This window comes from Lethenteron reissneri, unplaced genomic scaffold (genome assembly GCF_015708825.2).
Source record: "Lethenteron reissneri isolate LAM-NWPU_2019-01 unplaced genomic scaffold, ASM1570882v1 scaffold_1638, whole genome shotgun sequence".
Lineage (NCBI taxonomy): Eukaryota > Metazoa > Chordata > Hyperoartia > Petromyzontiformes > Petromyzontidae > Lethenteron > Lethenteron reissneri.
In genome coordinates, this window is record NW_026891375.1 from 158,395 (window position 1) to 182,481 (window position 24,087).

General features: G+C 54.9%; 1 protein-coding gene across 4 annotated transcripts; it reads right to left on the bottom strand.

The window, feature by feature from the left end:
• Positions 1-3,327: 3,327 nt before the first annotated feature.
• Positions 3,328-19,439, bottom strand: LOC133362942 (mth938 domain-containing protein-like). Of its 4 annotated transcripts, none has more exons than XM_061581921.1 (4): positions 19,392-19,439; positions 18,228-18,368; positions 14,765-14,860; positions 3,328-3,491 (listed from the first exon to the last, which is right to left on the bottom strand). In XM_061581921.1, exons 2-4 carry the CDS (start codon positions 18,357-18,359, stop codon positions 3,480-3,482), a joined length of 240 nt encoding a protein of 79 aa, XP_061437905.1. In that variant the 5' UTR covers positions 18,360-18,368; positions 19,392-19,439; the 3' UTR covers positions 3,328-3,479. The 4 variants fall into 4 exon arrangements, with proteins under 4 accessions (XP_061437905.1, XP_061437902.1, XP_061437904.1 ...); XM_061581918.1 differs by lacking the exon at positions 3,328-3,491 and adding an exon at positions 10,574-11,662; XM_061581920.1 differs by lacking the exons at positions 3,328-3,491; positions 19,392-19,439 and adding exons at positions 10,574-11,662; positions 19,377-19,384.
• Positions 19,440-24,087: the final 4,648 nt, after the last annotated feature.

Consider the following 24,087-nt stretch of genomic DNA (forward strand, 5'->3'; position numbering starts at 1 on the left):
TAAAATTAATCAATCACAACAACACACCAACAGATACACAACAACAACACACACCAACACATACACAACAACAGCATACACCAACACATACACAACACAACAACAAATACACAACAACGACACACACCAACACATACACAACAAGAACACACCAACACATACACAACAACGACACACGACACACAACAACAGATACACAACAACAACACACACCAACAGATCTATCCTGTCTGTGCCCCAATCGTCAGATCCAACTGACCACCAGGTGGTGATCAGTTGACAGCTCTTCCCCTCTCTTCACCTGAGTGTCCAGAACATGCGGCCTTAGGTCCGATGATACAACTATCAAGTCAATTATTGACCTTTGGCCCAAGGTTCTCTGGTACCAAGTACACTTATGAGCATCCTTGTGTTTGAATATGGTGTTTGTTATTGACATTCCAAGACTCGCGCATAATTCCAATGATATCTCACCATTCGGGTTCAGATCAGAGGGGGGGGGGGCATTCCTCCCAATCACGCATCTCCATGTATCTCCATCATTTCCCACGTGAGCATTGAAGTCGGTAGGCAGCAATCTTTCGAGAACCGCACCCGTCCCCAAGAAGGCGAAATACTCTGAACTGCTGTTTGGTGAAGACCCGATGTCTCATTGGGGCAACCCTCTCATCCACTGGCACAAACTCCAACTGAACAGCGCCAAGCCAGGTGCTTATGAGTATCCCCACACCTTGTCAGGGTTATTCTGGAATAGGAGAGAGACCACCCCCAATAGAGAAGGTTGGTTGCAGTGCCAATGCTGTGTGTGTAGGTGAGGCCCACGATATCTAGTCGATACCTTTCCACCAGCTCCGGCTCCTTCCCCCCCCCCAGTGACGTGACATTCCACGTCCCAATAGCTAGTGACCATTGCCCAGGTCCAGTCCGTCCGAGACCATCCCTCCCCCTGTCATACTGGCATTGCACCCGCCCCTCACCATTCACCCAAAGGATGGTGGGCCAACAGGACGGCGCTACATAGCCATTTCGGGCTGAGCTCGACCGGGTTACGTGGGTCACCCAGCCACCAGGTGCTTACCGGCGAACACCACCCCCAGGCCTGGCTCCAGGGGGTCTCTTTATATTTAAGAACCATTCATAAGGTGTTTTTGTTTGGACCGTTATTTGTCTGGAACCTCTCCCCAGACCTGTTTGCCAAAAGGAGAGCCTACCAGGAGTACAAGACGCCAGGCGACGTAGCTCTGAATGTCATTGGAACTCACAAACCTCACCACGATAAGGTTACGATCCTTCGGTATGGCCAGCACCAATCTTCTGCTTCAAAATATTTTTTTAAGGAACATTTATAATGTTAAGGGAGGAAACAAAGTTTTTCCAAAACGTTGGTGCTGCAATGGCAAAGGCTTTGTGTCACCTATTCCAATTCTTGTTCTTGGGATAGGTAAAAGGCAATTAGAGGCACGCCTTAGGTTTGTTAGATTTGATAATGGGGTTAATGAATCAGCTAAGTATAGCGCAGATTTGACAATAAGCACTTTATGGATGAACAGTGCCCAATGTAGATGCCTTCAAGTGATGAGAGATTGGATTTTAAGTAGAGGTCACAAGTAGAGGTCTGTTTCGTGATTCATTAGGAGCTTATCTGTAAGCAGCATAACCGTAGTCAAACAGTAGTAGAAAGATAGCTTCAATAATTTGCAGGTGTAATAGAATGGGGAATGCAAAGTTTTAGTTTCGGTATAAAAATAAAAAGTTTGATTTGATGTTCTTTAAGATGTAATCAATATGGGGTTGGAATATACGTTTTTAATATATTAGTAAACCCAAGTATTGGAAGCACTCTGCTCAATTATGGTGTTTCTGATATCAGTAATAGGTGAAGAGAATGAAACCGGATTTTTGTTTGAGGAAACGACCATGATCTTCGTTTTTTTAAGGATTTAGGAGCAATTTTAGTGGTGACAGTTGATGGTGAATAATTTTTTGTTATTGTGTTGGAGATTCTGTTTGACGCCGTGAAAAGATTTACCTGATACTAGTGTAGTGGGCTCAAACAGAGATTCAGACGTATTCTTGGAGGCAACACATGTGTAGGGGTGTTACGGGAGGGAAACGGACAAGCACACAGGGGTGTCCACATGGGTCTGAAAACGGTTACCACCCTGGGGGGCTGAGGGGGGATGCTGGAATCCCACACAGCCCCACCCCTCGGTGGCAAATTGGTATAAAAGGCGGGGAGCAAGAGGGCTCGTGGTTCAGTGTTGGGAAGCTAACGAGTGAAGAACCAGTGAAGACTAAAGACCGGGCAGATAGGCCCTGGAACTCCTCTGACTCGCCGTCCTTCTTAGGACCGAGCAGAGCAAGCCAGTGGCGCGGCCCCAGAGCCTCAGAGCCGATGTTCTTCTAAGAGCCGGGTCTGTCTGGCTGGGTGTCGTGGCCTGTGCCTTGACCAGGGCCGGGTCAGATAGCCTCCCCTAGCACCCTTAGCGGAGGACCTGGGAGCAGACCAGTTAGGCAGATAGCCGAGGGGTGTATCCCAGTCCAGTACGGGTGAAGGGGCCGTTACCCCTTCAAGTGTTGTATACGTTGCCCTGTGCCGAGTGTAAAGTTAAAATAAATAGTGTGCCTCGACTACACCGTCTCTGTCGCCTGTGAACCCACTACACATGTATTATTACCAACACAAAGGGATAACTGCTCCTTAGCAATATAACAAGCTACGGTGGTGGACCACCAGGCTAACTGCACTAATTACACTGTCACTGGCCACAACGGACCGGACCTCAGCTTGGGTCCAGGTCCACGTGTTGGAGACTTCTGCAGAATGTAGAATGCCGATGAAAGTTTATTTTGGATAACAATGCCGGTTCCACTGGGGGACCCGGCTTATATCCCTGTTGCAGGGCTCGCTCCGCCCCTGGCTACGACCCCCTTCTAGAATCCTCGAGGAGGATCTCCACCTGGACACGTGATCACCCAAGCCCCACTTTGGGGGTCCCATGGTAGACACCTCCGGTCACCAGAGTGCCATGGCCCCTTGCAACCCCGTTCCGTGGCCGGCACTCTCGCACCCTATCCTGTAGGGGCTGGCACTGCAACGCAGAGCGTGGTGCCCTCCATCACTGCCAGTCAGTGCTCCCTGAGCCCTACTAGGGCCGGTACTGCATCCACATTCAGTGGTGTCCGCGAAGTCAATACATTGCACGCCGTGCCTCTCCCAGGCCGGCTTCACACAGTGACATCCAGAGATGTCACTACACAAGTGTAAGGGAGAGCCGACACAAGGTTGCAGGGGGTTCGTCTTTTATTCTTCCCCCAGTCCACACTCGTCCCCAACCTTCTCTGCCCCCTTTAACCGCGGCAGCTCCCTCTGTCGGAGGCCCTCTCGTTGCGTTCGGTGGTGCCGGTGTCGCCTTGTCCGGTGCTGCCATCTCTCCAGCCCCTGCGACCCCTGGTCGTGCCACCTCTCCATCGGGGCCTCAGATGGGGTGCTGTAGGTGACAAGGGAACAACAGGGCACTGAATCCCCTGCAGGTCGGCGAGTGGTGGCCGGCGACCTTGGCCCGGGTAGGGGTCACCATGATGGCGGTGATGATGGCGGTGACGATGGCGATGGTGGTGATGGAGGTGGAAAGTTGTTTGGCTTAAGGCGGGTGGGGTGCACAAACCATCGTCGCTTGCCTAGTTGGACCTGGACGCACTGAGGTTGGAGTGCTTTAACGACCTATGGTGCGGTTAAGCCGCTCCACCATCCCATCGGTCTGGGGATGATATGGAGATGTTCGGACCTTTTTAGTGCCCAGGCTAGAGCAGACGTCCTTTAGTAGCCACTTGGAGAAATTCCTGCCTTGATCTGTGAGCAACCGCTCCAGTGCCCCTTATCAAGAATATACCCCCGCACGAAGGCATCGGCAATGGGTTGTGCCGTTTGGTCCGGGAGGGCCCACGCCATCGGCCACTCTGTGCAATACTCGACTCCAACCAACAAGTATTTATTTCCCCGTGGCGTGACCGGCAGTGGTCCCAGGATGTCCAACATGATCCATTCGTTGACCCTGGTCACTGTAATAGGCTCAGGGGCGCCCAGGTTACCCGGGGTGGTGGCTTACGCCACGCGCATTCGACGCAGGTTGCGACCTATCGGTGCACGTCAGCAGTCATGCCTGGCGAGAAGTACTGACCCCATAATGTGGATAGTGTCTTCCGCCCAGCCAGGTGTATCAGCTGACGGCAGTGCACATCTGTAGTGACTGGGAATGTCACTGTGTGGTGCCAGGCTTGCGAGGCCACGGCGGGATGTATTTTGTTGTGTGTACACCCCGGACACGGGGTGTAGTACCAGCCCTAGTGGGGGCTTTGGTGAGCGCTGGTTAAGCGCGGTGGCCAGGCACAGTGTGCAGTGCGGAGAGAGTGTCAGCCAGCTGGGGTTACGTTGGGGGCATGATACTCTGGCTGACCTGGGGACACGTGACCGGATGATACTGGAGGGGGGCCACCGGTGGAGGGAGCCAATGGGTTGTCACATGGTCCGAGAAGAACTCTTGAGAGCCTTCGGGCATGGGCGAGAGAGCTGGAGAAGGTGGGCGGGGCGAGAGGTGGAGCCAGCCCCAGCCCGGCCCGATATGAAGGGGGCCCTGTGAGGGGCTTGGGGTTCTTATTGTTGGAGAGGCAGGAGATCCACGTCAAGGTTCAAGAAGCCTCCAGCCACGCGGACCGGGACCCAGCTTGTGGTCCGGAATGGGATAGTGGAACCGTGTCTAGTTCCGCCGTAGGGTGGTTAGTTGGGTGGTCACCACCCGAGAGTGTGTTGTGTTAATAGCCTGGAGTATGTTGTGCTAAGAGTTTAAGAAAACGTGTTGCTCCCAAGACAACGTCTGCGACTCACTACACGTCCATGACCAATTGTCGATGCAGTGACTCCGGGACCACCAGGCATCGCTGGCGTCCTACGAGTCCAATCGCATGAGGGGGTCCTCCCATATGACATACTCCTCCCCCCCCCCCATACCTCCGCTGAGGCGCGTAGCGCTCGCAGTGGGGCCTCCTCCTACTGTAGTCGTGGTCGGTCAGCTGGACCTCATCCTGTGCGCCCTCTGCCGTGTGTACGGGAGCGATGACCGTTCCCTCCGGCATTGCCTCCTTGCAGCGTGCCGCGCCTGTGGTGCATGCACACAAGGGCCCTGGGGCGGCAGCCGAGACAATGCGTCCGCGTTAGCATGTCTTGTCCCCTTGCGATGCACCACCTGGTACCTATACTCCACCTGGCCAGCTGGCCCGAAGAATTGTCGATGTGGAGCGAATACTGCAAGGCCGCGTGGTCAGTGCGGACCATAAATTTGTGACCATACAGGTAGGGTCGAAATTGCTGCATGAATTGGACGACCGCCAAGAGCTCCCTATGTGTGATGCAGTACCGCTGCTCCGCTGATGACAGCACGCGACTGCCGTAGGTGATAACCACCTCCCGACATGCTGGATTTGTGACAAGACGCTGCTGATGCCTACATCGCTGGCGTCCGTGTCCAGGATAAAGGGGAGGCCGAAATACAGAAAGGCCAATGGTGGTACGTCTGTCAGACGCGAGCGCAGCTGCTAAAGTGCCTCCTCCTCCAGGGGTCCCCAATAAAACCTCTGGTTCTTCGCCGTCAACACGTGCAAGGGCTTCGCAATGGTTTAAAAGTTGAGTTCAAATGAAAATACATCAATTAAATCACGACGTTTCGGAGGCAACACAAGTCTCCGTCTCCAGATGGGACCGTCACAGCTAAATTTCCTGTATCAAGTGAGGAGAAATCCAAGAGACAAGATCTTAAATACAAGTTAAGGGGAGGGGGGAGGGGCTTATCTAAATGTGGTAGTCAGGGACTGAAACGGTGGGGGGGGGGGGGGGCTAGAAGGGAGGGTACAATTGGAGAACCTAAATCGGGGTTACGGCCGATGTTGGCTGCCAAATCCAAAATAGCAGTACTGTTAAACGCTCTTGTCTCTTGGATTTCTCCTCACTTGATACAGTAAATTTAGCTGTGACGGTCCCACCTGAAGACGGAGACTTGTGTTGCCTCCGAAACGTCGTGATTTAATTGAGTTATTTTCATTTATTATTTTATACCTACGTGACTTTACCGAAAAAACCTAAGAGTATGAATCCTTGCAGTCACGAAAGCTTCAAATCTCGAATGTGGGTCTAGTGGTTGAAGTACCGTATTCTCCCGCATATAACCCGCGGGGTAGACCACTTTTTACAAACAAAACAAGACCCTGCGGGGTATATGGAGGTGCGGGCTATCCCAAAAATATTTTACACGTGTGACATGTCATAACTCATTAAATGTTTTCTTGGTAAGACTATCCACTATGCAACACTTACCTTTGACTAAAGCACTGCTGAATAAACCACTCGCACTAAAATTGCACATGTTATCAAGTTTTAAATAAATTGTTTATACAGTTAAACGACAATGTTTGAAGTGCGTGCACTGTTTACCGGCGACGGGAGAGCTGGGGGGAGAAAGAGGTGGGGGGTTGGTGGCAAGGCGACGGCGCTACCGTAGTGCCGCTATTATCTGCGCAGTGCGCAATCTACCAGTGCTAAAACTGTACTTACGTATCTAACACGTTCCTTCGGAGTGGGCAGGTAGGAACTTGGTTGGACAACGCATTTGTGCACGACAGAAAGCTCGCGGTCACGTGACGCACTTGTTTGGGAGGGGCTATGCACGACAGACAAATAATCCCTGGTGGGCAGTGTGGAACCTACCTGTACCAGTTATGTTTTACTTATTTATTGGATATTTACTTTTGTTACCTATTTACTGTTTTAAGTTCACTCGTTTCCGGTTAGTTTGTTTTCTTTGTGCACGTTATGATTTTAATGTTAGCAATTGATAGTGGAATGTATTACAAATGTAAACTTCGTATTAATATGATGGAATTAAGCTGCGGTAACGACGTTAAATATATTAGTGCATGCGGGGTATATGGCGGTGCGGGCTATCTGCATTTTTTTACACAAAACGCTATTTTTTAGGGGTATATGTGTCTGCGGGTTATATGCGGGAAAATACGGTAATCACTTGATATAGATTGCACTGGTTTGTAAAGTCAAATTAATGCATCATGTGGTAGGTTTATCCAATTCCAATTTTGGTACCGTATGATCAATAATTCACCTTTCGGAAGGGGTGATGTAATTTTATCCAAGGATCCATTTTATATGTGTGCTACTTGGTGGTCTATAGCAACACATCAGGAGTAACATTTTTGTTACCTTGAGAAGAAATGATGAGTGTGATACATTCAAAAGTGCCCGGGTCCGATACAGCAGTAATTTGAATGCATGGTAAGTAATGTAATTGTTCACATACACTGCCACAACTCCTCCTCTTGATTGTCTGTCTCATCGGAATATAATTATTTCCACCAAATACACAATAACAGATGCACCACCACCACAACACACAACAACAGATACACAACACCAGATACACAACATTAGGATGCACCACCACCCGTGCCCCCTACTGTGCCAAATTGCTGCATTTTAGTCACCTGGTGCTCTGCTCGTTGTTATGAGCCTCGCTCCTCTGCCCTCCGCTGTTGCTGGAGGGCGACTGCCTCCACCTGCCCAGTAGCAGCGTCCTTCACGAACCTCCTCCTCCAGAGGCTGATCTTGAAACCAATCGAACCAGTCAGTGGCAATTCCACTCAGCTCCATATCCTCCTGTACCACATCAGCTCCATCTCTTCTCCAGCCTGTGTCACTCACTCACCTTCTCACTCACTCACGCATCAGTCTATCTCTTCTCCAGCCCGTGTCACTCACTCACCCTCTCACCCATCAGTCCATCTCTTCTTTAGCCCGTGTCACTCACTCACCCTCTCACCCAGTCACTCACCCACTCACCCATCAGCTACATCTGTTCTCCAGCCCATGCCGTACCCATTTATCGCCCTCGATCCGGACAAACAGAAGCTGGTTTGGGCATACGGTGGGCTGGGCCTTAGCCACTCATTCACCCACCCACTGTGGGGCACTGCTGTTAATGGGCACAGGCTTTAAAGATGGCCCAAAACGTCAAACGGCCAGCAACAAACAGCACTATCAAAGTGAGCACGGATAATAGTTCACACGTTCCTTGCATCATCGCCTCCCAACCTCATTCGAGCGCCCGCACAATGCAATACATTTTTTAAAAAAAATTCAAACATCTGGTGAATATAGTGGCCTCTCGTGGCTGTAGGGTTCAACGTGAAACAGCTATGTATGTTGAACATCTCTCGCACCGTGCTGATCGGAGGCTCGGGGAAGGACATCAAACTGTATACAAAAAGCAGTTCTCATGAAATTTAAAAGTGCATAGCTCCAGTGGTTTCCTGATATTGGAAGAGCGTTCCAGACGGCCGCAGAGGCGCATCTGGAAGCACCGGGCAACGCGGTGACCGTCTTTGTTCAACGGTTCGCCATAAGCCAGACTTTGTGTGATGGTTTACACTCCTTGAGATTAGCGAGGTGTTGTGGTTAGTTTGTTACAATCACTTTGTGTGTAGTGAGTGCAACCGGCGCCAATGCAGCTCGTTGAGCACTGGACGGACACGGTCAGATGTTGTAGCAGTACCCCGTCATGACACGTGCCAGGCAATGTTGTACACGCTGCAGCTTGCCAGACGTCCCGTAGAGTAGCGATTTGCAATAATAGAGCCTTGTCTACAATATGATGCTACACGCCACCGCGTTGGCTGTCACGACTCAATAGTGGTGGAATGTGTCGTGAAGCCCTGATATGAACATTTGAGGACCTGACAAAATTTTGCATGCGGTGATCAAATTATATATTTTGATTATGGTGCTGAGGCTCTTTAGATGTGGAGGAAACTGAGTCCTGGAGTCCGTGAGCACCACACCTGATCCTCCCACTAATGTTTTCCGCCTAAGCCCGAGTGCCGTCCAGCGGAAATCTCCTTACTTTCCTGGATTCAGCGGCGTCTCGTTTCGTGCAAACCACACGCGTGCACCGCGGTTACCGAGGCTCTCCATAACCAACTTTGACTTGACTGTGGTGTACAGTCGTGCGTTATCACCACGTCCGTGGAACGTGATGTCATGTGATGAGACGACGTCGGCGATCGGAGAGAGACGTTTGTTCAAAATAGGAAGGGCCCGAGGATGGACCACTATGGTACACCGGCTAGGTACGGCACAGGCGATGACTGTTCGTCGCCCGGCTTGACGAACTGCGATCGACCGTATTGAGTAGCTACAACTCAATCCACCCCAGTGCCGTACCCGATACACTGAACCTTAGCCACCCGATGAGTATCTCATGGTCGATGGTGTAGAAGGCGGCTGAGAGATTAAGGCCAACCAACGCTGCGGCGTGCTAGTCATCCGTAATGTTGTAGAGGTCATCAGTGATCTTGTAGAGGTCATCGGTGATCTTGTAGAGGTCATCGGTGATCTTGTAGAGGTCATCGGTGATCTTGTAGAGGTCATCGGTGATCTTGTAGAGGTCATCGGTGATCTTGTAGAGGTTATTGGTGCTGTGGCACTTCTGGTACGCCGACTGCAATGGGGTTGAATCTGCCCGTCACAGCTATGTGGGGATGGAGCGATCGCTTGAGACGAAGGCACGCCGTGACCTCTGATGTCGTACTCAGATTTGAGATTGGGGACGACAGTTTGCGGGGTCTCTCTATAAATATTTATGCTAGCAGAAAGTACCCGGCGTTGCCCGGGTCTTAAAAATATTTCAAAACTACTCTTAAAAATCTAACAGCAGTGCGTACTGTGGTGGTACCTATGATTACAGCAGTGCATACCGACTGTGGTGGTACCTGCTCTAATTACAGCAGTGCATACCGACTGTGGTGGTACCTGCTCTGATTACAGCAGTACATACTATGGTAGTACCTACTATCACTACAGTAGTACATGCTGACTATAGCAGTATTTATCGACTGTATAGCACAAAGTACTCACCTGACAGTGTGGCGTGGTGAGGCCTAGTGCTGTGCAGAGCCTCCGGCCTCACCTAGATTGTCCAGCCGGCCGAGGTGGCACCTTGGCAGGCTGGGGCTGGGCTGCTACCCCTGCCCCCCCTGCAGCCACGATCTCCCCGGCCGCTCTGCAGTAATATCTACGGCCTATAGTGGTACCATCTAGCGACTGTATCTACGAGTAACTGCACGCATCGGGGTGGGGGGGACATTACACAGTGAAGAATTTATGTCAGCGTTTATTGTATTTTTATAGCATTTTTAACGCAAAAGAAAATGTCCCGCTCACTCCCACCGAAGGCGTACGACTTGGCATGGGCCGTTCCCTTCACCAAAGGTGCGTGAGTTGGTACGGTTGTGCAGGCGTTATAAATAAATCAAATAGAAGCGCACAAAAATCTCACAAACTCGCTAATTAAACTAATTAAAAGTTGACGGATGTGAAAAAGGAATAGTGCTTGCTCACCGCGGGGCTTACGGCGTGGTACCTGCTATTTTTTCTTTACATAAACTCCACCGTTGGAGAGCCAGGCGCGCGACCACACACAAACCCACATAAAAACCCACACACAAACCTCGCCACAATTTTTTACTTTTATTTTTATAGATTGACTCAGGGCAACATTTTTTGGGAGAGGTGCTACCTGCTCTATTTCGACACCGGTCTGGGGGAAGCAAACCCCTCGTTCAACTAAAGAATTTGCCGCGTGGACAATCGGCAGCGCAGGGCCAACGTCTCAGCACGATTGCAGAATGGACAGCGCGAATGCAGTCGAGTTGCGGCGTCTTCATTTGGCAGCCGTGGCGATGAACATCGACGCCCCGCCTCCTGCCACCGACGTCGACGGTGCCAGGGTCTCGAGTATTTTTTTGCATCGGGCCCCAGGTTGATAAAAACTCAGAGGGCAGGCCGGGAGAACGCTGTTACCTCCGTCAAGTGAGAAACCGCCACCTCGATCTTCACTCTTTAAATTGGCGAAGAACGTCACGAGAGCCGTGCACCGACCCCGGGTTGACCGGTTGATGGGCGGTCGCAGTGCAGCGGAACCCTTCGCGACGCGCCATGGAGGCACGGAGGGGTTGCGAGCTGATTAATTAACGTTTAAGTCATGTTATTATTTTTTACACAAATTGCGCCTCCAGTGATGCAGGGTGACCGTGACACGAGGAATATCTGTGAGTCACTCGTAGGTCTATATGCGAGTCTGTGGGTCTGTGTGAGTCTATGGGTCTCTGAATGAGTCTACATGTCTCTGAGTGCGTCTATGGGTCTGGAACAACAACCTCCGAGGCACCCAATGACCTTGCACCTGAATTAGCTCCCCAGCGAGCGGAGCGAAATGTCGGACATCATGCCAAACTACACGCCGGAAAGATACGTGCTAACCACACGCAAGCGACATGCGGGTCATGCAGCCTAAAAATTGTAGCGCCACCAAGCCTCGCTTGAAAAACACATGGCACTGTGTTGAGAGGGGAAGGGCGAGGGGGGGCTCTAGCAGGTGGAGTGAAAGACCCCCCCCACCCGGGGGGAGCCCCCCCCGTGCCCCCCCGTTGCGGTGGCACCGCCGACGATGAGGCGGTTGTACTCGTCCACGGCTCGCTCCGTGGGCAGCACGAGCAGCGTAACCCCGCGGGCGCGGACAAAGTCCTGGGTGGCGCGGGGCACCTGCACGGACCCACGGTGAGCACGCTACAACTACTACTCCTGACCACTACTACTACTACTAACTACTACTAATAACTACTACTGCTAACTACTTATTTTAACTAGCATGAGCAGCGAAACCCCGTGGGCATGGACAAAGTCCTGGGTGGCACGGGGCACCTGCATGAACCCAAGTTGAGCACGCTACAAATATTCATAACTACTACTAACTACTAGTACAGCTACTATTACTTACTACTACAAAGTACAACAGTTACTACAACCACTACGACTACTACAGCTAACCACTACTACAGCTACTGCTTCTTTTGTTAACTACTACAACTACTACTACAGATACTACTAACTACGACTCCTACTACAGCTACTGCTAACTACTACTCTTAACTGCTACTACGACTACAACTACAACAGAAACAACAACTACAACAGAAACAACAGCCATCGACGTTCGCCACTGAGTGGCGGTGACGTCACCATGGCACCTGTGCCAAGCCAGGTGCACTTTGAGCCCACGTGAAGTGTGGAAGACACTCTGACAGGTCACAGGACAGACCCAGGTGCCATGGGTTAGCTGACTGAGATGACTGGCAGATGAACCACCACCTGTGCCCCCTACTGTGCCAACTTGTGTTTTATCCACCCGGCACTCCGCTCATTGTTGTGAGCATCGCTCGTCTGCCCTCCGTTGTTGCTGGAGGACGACTGCCTCCAACTGCCCAATAGCGACCTTCACGAGCCTCCTCGACAAAGACCGATCTTAACACCGCTGGTACCAGTCATCGGAAAATCCACTCAGCTCCACAACCTCCTGTACCGCATCAGTCAATCTCAGTGGCGGCTCCTGCAAAATCTCTCAGGGGGGGCAAATGTCTGGATGATTGATAAGGATAAGGTCCACCCATGCAATGAATAAATTAACAGCTTAAGCATGTAAAGGCAACTTCACTTCTTTAATATTAATGAAAAATAAAGTGACTCTTACAATACATCTTGTTTGTTTATATACTCACTATTAAAACAAACCACTCAAGTTTATTTTATTAAAGATTCCACTAGGTAGCGATAAATTATATTGTTGGATGAAACGTGCTTACGTATGATGACGTAAGCACGTATGATGACGTAAGCACGTTAGGGCTTGCCCTCCCGGAAGCCGTAGAGAATGGATTGGGGCGCCCCCGTTCGAAAAAAAAACATCTTTCAATGTAAGTCTATGGGGCCACTCGGGGCGATTCTCAGCCGGAGTGAAATCGCCCCAAAAGAGGCGGTACTCCACAGAACGTGACATGACGCTGATTGGACTATATCCAGAGGCTGACAGTGACGGCTAGCGTGACTCTGTGGTTGAATGACATTGGTGGTGCGTCGCCCAATCGCCCTAATGAAGAAACCGCCCCTGGTCAATCTCTTCTCTAGCCCGTGTCATGCCCATTTAGCCCCCTCTATCCAGCCAAACAAAAGCTGCTTGGGCATGCGGTGGTTGGGCATGCAGGCTACATGACCCAGCCAACACAGCGTCGCTTACTGGAACTCACTGATGGGACTTTCTCCAGATACTTCCAAGATCTGCGAGTTCCTCACACAATCCGGCCTGGTTAAACCCAGGATAAATCGTAGGCAGGCCAGCCTGACTTTATAATCGGCGAAAATGTTCCTTTAGGGGGGTCCACGTTTCACAAGCATAGAGAATGGAGGGCATGACCCATGGCTGAGAAGACCCGAAGCTTCATGTGGAATGACAGGCCAGGTAACTTACACACAGCATTACGCAGCCTATTAAACGATAATTCTGCCCGACTGATTCTGAGTAAGACCTGTGCTGTCAAACCGGAGCTGGTCAAAAGCACACTGCCCAGGTACGTAAACCTCTCCACTCTCTCCACAACTGCCCGATCACCGATTGGGAGTTGCGGGATTGAAGTGTTTGATAACACAAAATACCCAGGCAGGTGCTTAGTTTTGGTGGGGATGATGGAAGGCCCCACCTCTTAGTGGCAAGCTCCAGGTTAAGCAGCAGCACCTCCAACTACTCAGAGTAAGCAGCAATAAGCAAATCGTTAGCATACATATATAACATTATTGATCAATAGGGAGCCCCGGGCATCGATCGGCCTCCCAATGTATCTTTACCAGATGGAGATTCCTCCAGCACAGCCATGGAAGGCTTCTCGAACTACGTGGTCAAAGATAATGCTTAATAATGTGGGAGTCAGAGGAGATCTCTGCCGCACCCTAAGATGAACAGGGAATGGCTCCGACTCCCAGCCACGTGGTTTTACCCGGGCCTGCCCACCATCCTGAAGGTCCTCAATGAATATGAGCAGGTGGCCGGCACTCCGCCCAACCACCTTTGTCTCCCTAGTGGCGACATATTTACACACCGCACCAAGTACTCATGTGAGGCTGAGTCGAACTAGGGGAGGCCCAATACCAGGTCAGACATAAATCACTGGTGTTGGCTGCGAGCGGGAATAGAACTCGGGTCTCTGCCGGGTTCAGAGCACAGCGTAGTGCTAACCACACACACACCTCATGCGCCGTGCCGGCATTCACAGGCACTGCTACCAGCTAACAGCACTTGCCCCCAGAAAGCTGGGTGGACTACCCGGGGCACATTTGTCTATGTGTGTGTGTTGCACTCATGGGCTGAAGAAGAGATGGAGCTGATGCGGTACAGGAAGATGTAAAACAGAGTGGACCTACCGATGACTGGTACCAGCGGTGTCAAGATCGGCCTCTATAGAGGAGGAGGATGCTCGTGAAGGACGCTACTACTTGGCAGTTAGAGGCAGTCACCCTCCAGCAACAATGAAGGGCAGAGAAACAATGCTCACAACAACGACCGGAGCGCCTGGTGGCTAAAACACAGAAAGTTGGCACAGTAGGGGGCACAGGTGGTGCATCGGCCAGTCATCTCAGTCAGTCGACCCATGGCACCTGGGTATGTCCCATGACCTCCTGCAAGCAGAGAGCCTTCGACACTTCACATGGCCTCGATGTGCACCTGGCCTGGCACAGGCACCGTGGTGACGTCACCGTCACTCAGTGGCGAATGGCTGTTGTTGGAATTATTGTTGAGTTTGTTGTTGTTGCGCTCACCTGCAGGGCTTGGTTCATACCGCATCCGATCACAAGGGTCTCAATGCCGGCATCCAGCACCTCCTGCAAGTCGGCCGGCTGCACGCCGGGCCGGTGCTGCAACATAGCATATTGGGGAGTGGACGCCCCTTCGATTGCATGCAGCTGAGTGGCTTAAGATGTGGATGTCTCCTCTGCAATTGGTTGCAGAGGAGACATCGACTTACTTAAAAGGTGGGACGTCACTTTTCGAGTCGATGGGTCTCTGTGTGAGTCTACAGGTCTCTGTGTGAGTCTATGGCTCTGTGACTCTATAGGTCTCTGTGTGACTCTATAGGTCTCTGTGTGAATCTATGGGTATCTGTGTGACTCTATAGGTCTCTGTGTGAATCTATAGGTCTCTGTGTGACTCTATAGGTCTCTGTGTGAATCTATGGGTATCTGTGTGACTCTATGGGTCTCTGTGTGAATCTATGGGTCTCTGTGTGACTCTACGGGTCTCTGTGTGAATCTATGGGTATCTGTGTGAATCTATAGGTCTCTGTGTGACTCTATGGGTCTCTGTGTGAATCTATGGGTCTCTGTGTGAATCTATGGGTATCTGTGTGAATCTATGGGTCTCTGTGTGACTCTACGGGTCTCTGTGTGAATCTATGGGTATCTGTGTGAATCTATGGGTCTCTGTGTGACTCTACGGGTCTCTGTGTGAATCTATGGGTCTCTGTGTGACTCTATAGGTCTCTGTGTGACTCTATAGGTCTCTGTGTGACTCTATGGGTCTCTGTGTGAATCTATGGGTCTCTGTGTGACTCTATAGGTCTCTGTGTGACTCTATAGGTCTCTGTGTGAATCTATGGGTAAGTCTATGGATTCCCCAGACTTGGTAGCTGCTAGAACTACTGCTGCTACTACTAATGCTACTGCTATGACTACGACTGCTGCTAATATTACTACTACTACCGCTACTACTGCTGCTACTACCGCTACTACCGTATTTTCCCGCATATAACCCGCGGGGAAGACCACTTTTTAGAAACAAAACAGAACCCTGCGGGGTATATAGAGGTGCGGGCTATCCCAAAAATATTCTACACGTGTGACATGTCTTAACTCGTTTAAATGTTTCATGGTAACACTTACCTTTGACTAAAGCACTGCTGGATAAACCACCCACACTAAAATTGCATGTTATCACGTTTTAAATGATTCGAGTTGTTTGTGCAATGAAACGACAATGTTTGAAGTGGGCGCACTTTGTTTACCGTAATACTTTCAGTGGCTGTAGGGGGGTGCGAAAGTTTCAGCTCAGGCCATGGATTGCACAATGGGGAAGGGCCTTAACAAGCGTCTACTAGACACGGAATCATAATTGCCGAGTCCCCTAGGCCGCTGCTATCGGCTGAGCACTATACAGTCGCGACCATGAGCTTTGTTTCACACTTCCAGTGGCTTTGTTGGCAGGAGGCAAGTGCGTTACCGCAGTGCCGCTATTGTCTGCGCAGTGCGCCATCTACCAGCGCTAAAGCTGTACGGGGGTAACTACCGGTCCAGTAGCTGTAATATGATGAGGTCGAATGCTGGTAAGCCTAACAGTTCGCTTACTCACTTATCTACCAGTTTTGTTTTACTTATTTATTGGATATTTACTTTTGCTACTTATTTACTGTTTAAAGTTCACTCGTTTCCGGTTAGTTTGTTTTCTTTGTGCACGTTATGATTTTTATGTTAACAATTGGAATGTATTACAAATGTAAACTTTGTATTAATATGATGGAATTAAGCTGCGTTAACAACGTTAAAGATATGAATGCATGCGGGGTATATGGAGGTGTGGGCTATCTGAAATTAGTTTTACACAAAACGCAATTTTTGCGGGCCGTTTGTGTCTGCGGGCTATATGCAGGAAAATATGGCACTACTGCTTCTGCTACTAGTACTGCTAATAATACTGCTACTACTGCTGCTACTAATACTGCTGCTAATACTACTGGTACTACTAATACTGCTGCTAATACTACTGGTACTACTGCTGCTCTCACTTCTACTATTAATGCTACAACTACTGCTGCTACTACTACCGCTAATAGTACTGATACTACTGTTACTTCTGCTGCTACAACTACTGCTATTACTCCTGCTACTAATCTTGCTACAACTAGTCCTGCTACTGCTACTTCCCTTGCTACTACTCCTGTTACTGCTCCTGCTACTACTACTGCTGATACTGCTACTACTACTATGCCTGCTACTACTACTGCTGTTACTACTCCTCCTGCGACTGCTACTACCACTGCTGCTCCTGATACTGCTACTACTACTCCTGCTAATGCTACTACTCCTGCTACTACTCCTGTTACTACTCCTCCTGCGACTGCTACTACTACTATGCCTGCTACTACTACTACTCCTCCTGCGACTGCTACTACTACTATGCCTGCTACTACTACTACTCCTCCTGCGACTGCTACTACTACTATGCCTGCTACTACTACTGCTACTCCTGCTAATGCTACTACTCCTGCTACTACTCCTCCTGCGACTGCTACTACTACTGCTACTACTGCTACTACTCCTCCTGCGACTGCTACTACTACTATGCCTGCTACTATTACTGCTGCTACTACTGTTACTACTACTACTCCTGCGACTACTACTACTTCTACTACTTCCGCTACTACTACTGCAACTCCTGCTACTGCTACTCCTGGTACTACTTCTGCTACTGCTGCTACTGCTACTCCTGCTACTACTCCTCCTGCGACTGCTACCACTACTGCTACTACTACTGCTACTACTCCTGCTACCACTACTGCTATTACTCCTGATACCACTACTGATAATACTACTGCTACTCCTAGTACTACTGCTGCGACTGCTACTACTACTGCTACTACTCCTGCTACCACTACTGATAATACTACTGCTACTCCTGGGACTACTGCTGCTACTGATACTACTACTGCTACTCCTGTTACTACTCCTCCTGCGACTGCTACTACTACTATGCCTGCTACTACTACTGCTACTCCTGCTACTACTCTTGCGACTGCTACTACTACTGTGACAGCTACTCCTCTTGCGACTGCTACTACTACTGCTACTAGTCTGCTACTACTACTGAATACTGATAATACTACAGATACTACTTCTAATGCTGCTACTACTGCTGCTACTCCTCCTGCGACTGGTACTAGCACTGCGACTGCTGCGACTGCTGCTGCGACTGCTGCGACTGGTACTAGCACTGCGACTGCTGCTGCGACTGCTGCTGCGACTGCTGCTGCGACTGGTACTAGCACTGCGACTGCTGCTGCGACTGCTGCTGCGACTGGTACTAGCACTGCGACTGCTGCTGCGACTGCTGCTGCGACTGCTGCTGCGACTGGTACTAGCACTGCGACTGCTGCTGCGACTGCTGCTGCGACTGCTGCTGCTGCGACTGCTGCTGCTGCTGCAGGGGCAAGGAGGAGGATGAGGGACTGACGTCTGTGCCGGTCTCCCGCCAGTCCCAGGCTCGGCTGCCGCCAGGCCACACTTTGCAGTCCTTGTAGACGCAGCTGGCGCCACAGACACGCAGCTGCCCCCACCGCAGCGCCTCCACTCGCGGAGATGCCATGCGGGGACACTGACACACACACGGGAGGTGGACACACACACGGGAGGTGGACACTCACACACGAGGTGGACACTCACACACACGAGGTGGACACTCACACACACTAGGTGGACACTCACACACGAGGTGGACACTCACACACGAGGTGGACACACACACGAGGTGGACACTCACACACGAGGTGGACACTCACACACACGAGGTGGACACTGACACACACGAGGTGGACACACACACGAGGTGGACACTCACACACACTAGGTGGACACTCACACACTAGGTGGACACTCACACACACGAGGTGGACACTGACACACACGAGGTGGACACACACACGAGGTGGACACACACACGAGGTGGACACTCACACACACGAGGTGGACACTCACACACACGAGGTGGACACACACACACACGAGGTGGACACTCACACACACTAGGTGGACACTCAGACACACGAGGTGGACACTCACACACACGAGGTGGACACACACAAACACGAGGTGGACACTCACACACGAGGTGGACACTGACACACACTAGGTGGACACTGACACACGGAGGTGGACACTGACACACACGAGGTGGACACACACACGAGGTGGACACACACACGAGGTGGACACTCACACACACGAGGTGGACACTCACACACACGAGGTGGACACACACACGAGGTGGACACTCACACACACTAGGTGGACACTCACACACACGAGGTGGACACTGACAGACACACGGGAGGTGGACACTCACACACGAGGTGGACACACACACGAGGTGGACACTCACACACGAGGTGGACACTCACACACACGAGGTGGACACTCACACACGAGGTGGACACTCACACACAGTAGGTGGACACTCACACACGAGGTGGACACTCACACACACGAGGTGGACACTCACACACACGAGGTGGACACTCACACACACTAGGTGGACACTGATACACACTAGGTGGACACTGACACACACTAGGTGGACACTGACACACACGAGGTGGACACTGACTGATTGACTCCTCACCACTTCGCGAGGCTTCCTCCGAGAAAAACACGTGGGGGTCTGGCGGAAGTGACGTCACGGAGTGCCGCCTGGGGGGGGGGGCACGGGGGGCGGGGGAGTACGGGGGAGAGGGGTCACGTGGGAGGGGTCGAGCACCTGGGGCGGGATCACGGGGGGGGGAGCACGTGGGGGGGGGGCACGTGGGGGGGGGGGGGGGGAACCACGTGGGGGGTGGGGGCCACGTGGGGGTGGGGGATATGTGAGGGGGTTTGAGCACGTGGGGGTGGTTGAGCATGTCGGGGGGGGGGGCACGTGGGGGGGGTTGAGCATGTCGGGGGGGGGGGGCACGTGGGGGTGGTTGAGCATGTCGGGGGGGGGGGCACGTGGGGGGGGGGGAGCACGTGGGGGTGGTTGAGCATGTCGGGGGGGGGGGCACGTGGGGGGGGTTGAGCATGTCGGGGGGGGGGGGGCACGTGGGGGGGGGGGAGCACGTGGGGGTGGTTGAGCATGTGGGGGGGGGGGCACGTGTGGGGGGGGGGGGAGCACGTGGGGGTGGTTGAGCATGTCGGGGGGGGGCACGTGGGGGGGGGGGGCACGGGGGGCGGGGGGAGTACGGGGGAGAGGGGTCACGTGGGAGGGGTCGAGCACCTGGGGCGGGATCACGGGGGGGGGAGCACGTGGGGGGGGGCACGTGGGGGGGGGGGGGGAACCACGTGGGGGGTGGGGGCCACGTGGGGGTGGGGGATATGTGAGGGGGTTTGAGCACGTGGGGGTGGTTTGAGCATGTCGGGGGGGGGGGCACGTGGGGGGGGTGTTGAGCATGTCGGGGGGGGGGGCACGTGGGGGTGGTTGAGCATGTCGGGGGGGGGGGGGGCACGTGGGGGGGGGGGAGCACGTGGGGGTGGTTGAGCATGTCGGGGGGGGGGGCACGTGGGGGGGGTTGAGCATGTCGGGGGGGGGGGCACGTGGGGGGGGGGGAGCACGTGGGGGTGGTTGAGCATGTGGGGGGGGGGCACGTGTGGGGGGGGGGGGAGCACGTGGGGGTGGTTGAGCATGTCGGGGGGGGGGCACGTGGGGGGGGGGGGCACGGGGGGCGGGGGAGTAAGGGGGAGAGGGGTCACGTGGGAGGGGTTCGAGCACCTGGGGCGGGATCACGGGGGGGGGAGCACGTGGGGGGGGGGCACGTGGGGGGGGGGGGGGAACACGTGGGGGGTGGGGGCCACGTGGGGGTGGGGGATATGTGAGGGGGTTTGAGCACGTGGGGGTGGTTGAGCATGTCGGGGGGGGGGGCACGTGGGGGGGGTTGAGCATGTCGGGGGGGGGGGCACGTGGGGGTGGTTGAGCATGTCGGGGGGGGGGGGGGGCACGTGGGGGGGGGGGGAGCACGTGGGGGTGGTTGAGCATGTCGGGGGGGGGGGCACGTGGGGGGGGTTGAGCATGTCGGGGGGGGGGGCACGTGGGGGGGGGGGGAGCACGTGGGGGTGGTTGAGCATGTGGGGGGGGGGCACGTGTGGGGGGGGGGGGAGCACGTGGGGGTGGTTGAGCATGTCGGGGGGGGGGCACGTGGGGGGGGGGGGCACGTGGGGGGGGTTGAGCATGTGGGGGGGGGGGGGCACGTGGGGGGGGGGAGCAAGTGGGGGTGGTTGAGCATGTGGGGGGGGGGGCACGTGGGGGGGGGGGCACGTGGGGGGGGTTGAGCATGTCGGGGGGGGGGGGCACGTGGGGGGTGGTTGAGCATGTCGGGGGGGGGGGGCACGTGGGGGGGGGGGGGGGAGCACGTGGGGGTGGTTGAGCATGTCGGGGGGGGGGCACGTGGGGGGGGTTGAGCATGTCGGGGGGGGGCACGTGGGGGGGGGGGGAGCACGTGGGGGTGGTTGAGCATGTCGGGGGGGGGGGCACGTGGGGGTGGTTGAGCATGTCGGGGGGGGGCACGTGGGGGGGGGGGAGCACGTGGGGATGGTTGAGCATGTCGGGGGGGGGGCACGTGGGGGGGGGGGGGGAGCACGTGGGGGTGGTTGAGCATGTGGGGGGGGGGGGCACGTGGGGGTGGTTGAGCATGTCGGGGGGGGGGGGCACGTGGGGGGGGGGAGCACGTGGGGGTGGTTGAGCATGTCGGGGGGGGGGGGCACGTGGGGGTGGTTGAGCATGTCGGGGGGGGGGGCACGTGGGGGGGGGGGGGAGCACGTGGGGTGGTTGAGATGTCGGGGGGGGGCACGTGGGGGGGGGGGGGGAGCACGTGGGGGTGGTTGAGCATGTCGGGGGGGGGGGCACGTGGGGGGGGGGGAGCACGTGGGGGTGGTTGAGCATGTCGGGGGGGGGCACGTGGGGGGGGGGGGGAGCACGTGGGGGTGGTTGAGCATGTCGGGGGGGGGGGGCACGTGGGGGGGGGAGGGGAGCACGTGGGGGTGGTTGAGCATGTCGGGGGGGGGGGCACGTGGGGGGGGGGGAGCACGTGGGGGTGGTTGAGCATGTCGGGGGGGGGCTGGGGCACGTGGGGGTGGTTGAGCATGTCGGGGGGGGGGGCAGTGGGGGGGGGGGGGGGGAGCACGTGGGGGTGGTTGAGCATGTCGGGGGGGGCACGTGGGGGGGGGGGGGAGCACGTGGGGGTGGTTTGAGCATGTCGGGGGGGGGGGCACGTGGGGGTGGTTGAGCACTGGTCGGGGGGGGGGGCACGTGGGGGGGGGGAGCACGTGGGGGTGGTTGAGCATGTCGGGGGGGGGGAACGTGGGGGGGGGGAGCACGTGGTGGTGGTTGAGCATGTCGGGGGGGGCGGGCACGTGGGGGGGGGGGAGCACCGTGGGGGTGGTTTGAGCATGTCGGGGGGGGGGCACGTGGGGGGGGGGGGGGAGCACGTGGGGGTGGTGAGCATGTCGGGGGGGGGGGCACGTGGGGGGTGGGGGGAGCACGTGGGGCGGTGAGCATGTCGGGGGGGGGGCACGTGGGGGGGGGGGGAGCACGTGGGGGTGGTTGAGCATGCGGGGGGGGGGGCACGTGGGGGGGGGAGCACGTGGGGGTGGTTGAGCATGTCGGGGGGGGGGGGCACGTGGGGGTGGTTGAGCATGTCGGGGGGGGGGCACGTGGGGGGGGGGAAGCACGCCTGGGGGTGGTTGAGCATGTCGGGGGGGGGCACGTGGGGGGGGGGGGAGCAAGTGGGGGTGGTTGAGCATGTCGGGGGGGGGGGGCACGTGGGGGGGGGGGCACGTGGGGGTGGTTTGAGCATGTCGGGGGGGGGGGCACGTGGGGGGGGGGGAGCACGTGGGGTGGTTGAGCATGTCGGGGGGGGGGCACGTGGGGGGGGGGGAGCACGTGGGGGTGGTTGAGCATGTCGGGGGGGGGCACGTGGGGGGGGGGGGCACGTGGGGGTGGTTGAGCATGTCGGGGGGGGGGGGCACGTGGGGGTGGTGAGCATGTCGGGGGGGGGCACGTGGGGGGGGGGAGCACGTGGGGGTGGTTGAGCATGTCGGGGGGGGGGCACGTGGGGGGGGGGGCACGTGGGGGTGGTTGAGCATGTCGGGGGGGGGGGCACGTGGGGGGGGGGGCAAGTGGGGGTGGTTGAGCATGTCGGGGGGGGGGGCACGTGGGGGTGGTTGAGCATGTCGGGGGGGGGGGCACGTGGGGGTGGTTGAGCATGTCGGGGGGGGGGCACGTGGGGGGGGGGAGCACGTGGGGGTGGTTGAGCATGTCGGGGGGGGGGGCACGTGGGGGGGGGGCACGTGGGGGTGGTTGAGCATGTCGGGGGGGGGGGCACGTGGGGGGGGGCACGTGGGGGTGGTTGAGCATGTCGGGGGGGGGGCACGTGGGGGTGGTTGAGCATGTCGGGGGGGGCACGTGGGGGGGGGGAGCACGTGGGGGTGGTTGAGCATGTCGGGGGGGGGGGCACGTGGGGGGGGGGGAGCACGTGGGGGTGGTTGAGCATGTGGGGGGGGGCACGTGGGTGGGGGGTAGCACGTGGGGGTGGTTGAGCATGTCGGGGGGGGGGGCACGTGGGGGTGGTTGAGCACGTGGGGGGGGGGGCACGTGGGGGGGGGGGGAGCACGTGGGGGTGGTTGAGCATGTGGGGGGGGGGGGGCACGTGGGGGGTGCTGTATATTTGGAGTCTGCGTTTCTCTTCTCCGTGGGCGCGTGGATTTTCCTCCGGGTCCTCCGTTTTTCCCTCCATATTTAGAATCAACATCACCACGCGTCTTTAGAGTGATGTGGCGGCTACTGTAAATTTCATGTGATGATGATGATGCTTTGGTTGAGCTGCTATCATTTGTGGTGGCCAGGTCGCTTCTGAACAAGAGATACACAGCTCAGTGGGGCCTTTTAAAGTGGTAAAAAAATTTAACCCGTAAAAACAAAGTTTTTCACTATAAATCCTTTATATGCGTGGCGGCGAGAGTCCTCTCGTCCTCTGGCTTGAGATGGCTGCCACCTATGGGTCAGATGATTGCCTGCCACCATTAAGCAATTGGTAATTAAATATAAAAAAAATCCTAAAAAGGGTAAAAATTTGGAAAAAATGTTTCACGAACATTAATTGTCTCGCACAACGAGTCTGTGTGCATAATGTCAGCTCGATTGGATCACGGGAAGTGGGTTAAAAACGACCGAAAGATTTGCACGGTCGTAAGCGCGCAAGCAAGCAAGCAAGTGAACTTAATATAAAGGATTTAATAAAACAAATGTTACTCGTCGTTTCAGTTGAATAGTTTTGCGCAGACTAAGGCTGATC

Excerpts from the sequence above, each read along its gene's own strand:
- LOC133362942 (XM_061581918.1), bottom strand. The coding sequence starts at position 18,359 with ATGGCATCTCCGCGAGTGGAGGCGCTGCGGTGGGGGCAGCTGCGTGTC. Across the intron at positions 14,861-18,227 it reads GGCGGGAGACCGGCACAGAC|CACCGGCCCGGCGTGCAGCC; the intron begins GTCAGTCCCTCA and ends GCTATGTTGCAG. Across the intron at positions 11,663-14,764 it reads GTATGAACCAAGCCCTGCAG|GTGCCCCGCGCCACCCAGGA; the intron begins GTGAGCGCAACA and ends GGGTCCGTGCAG.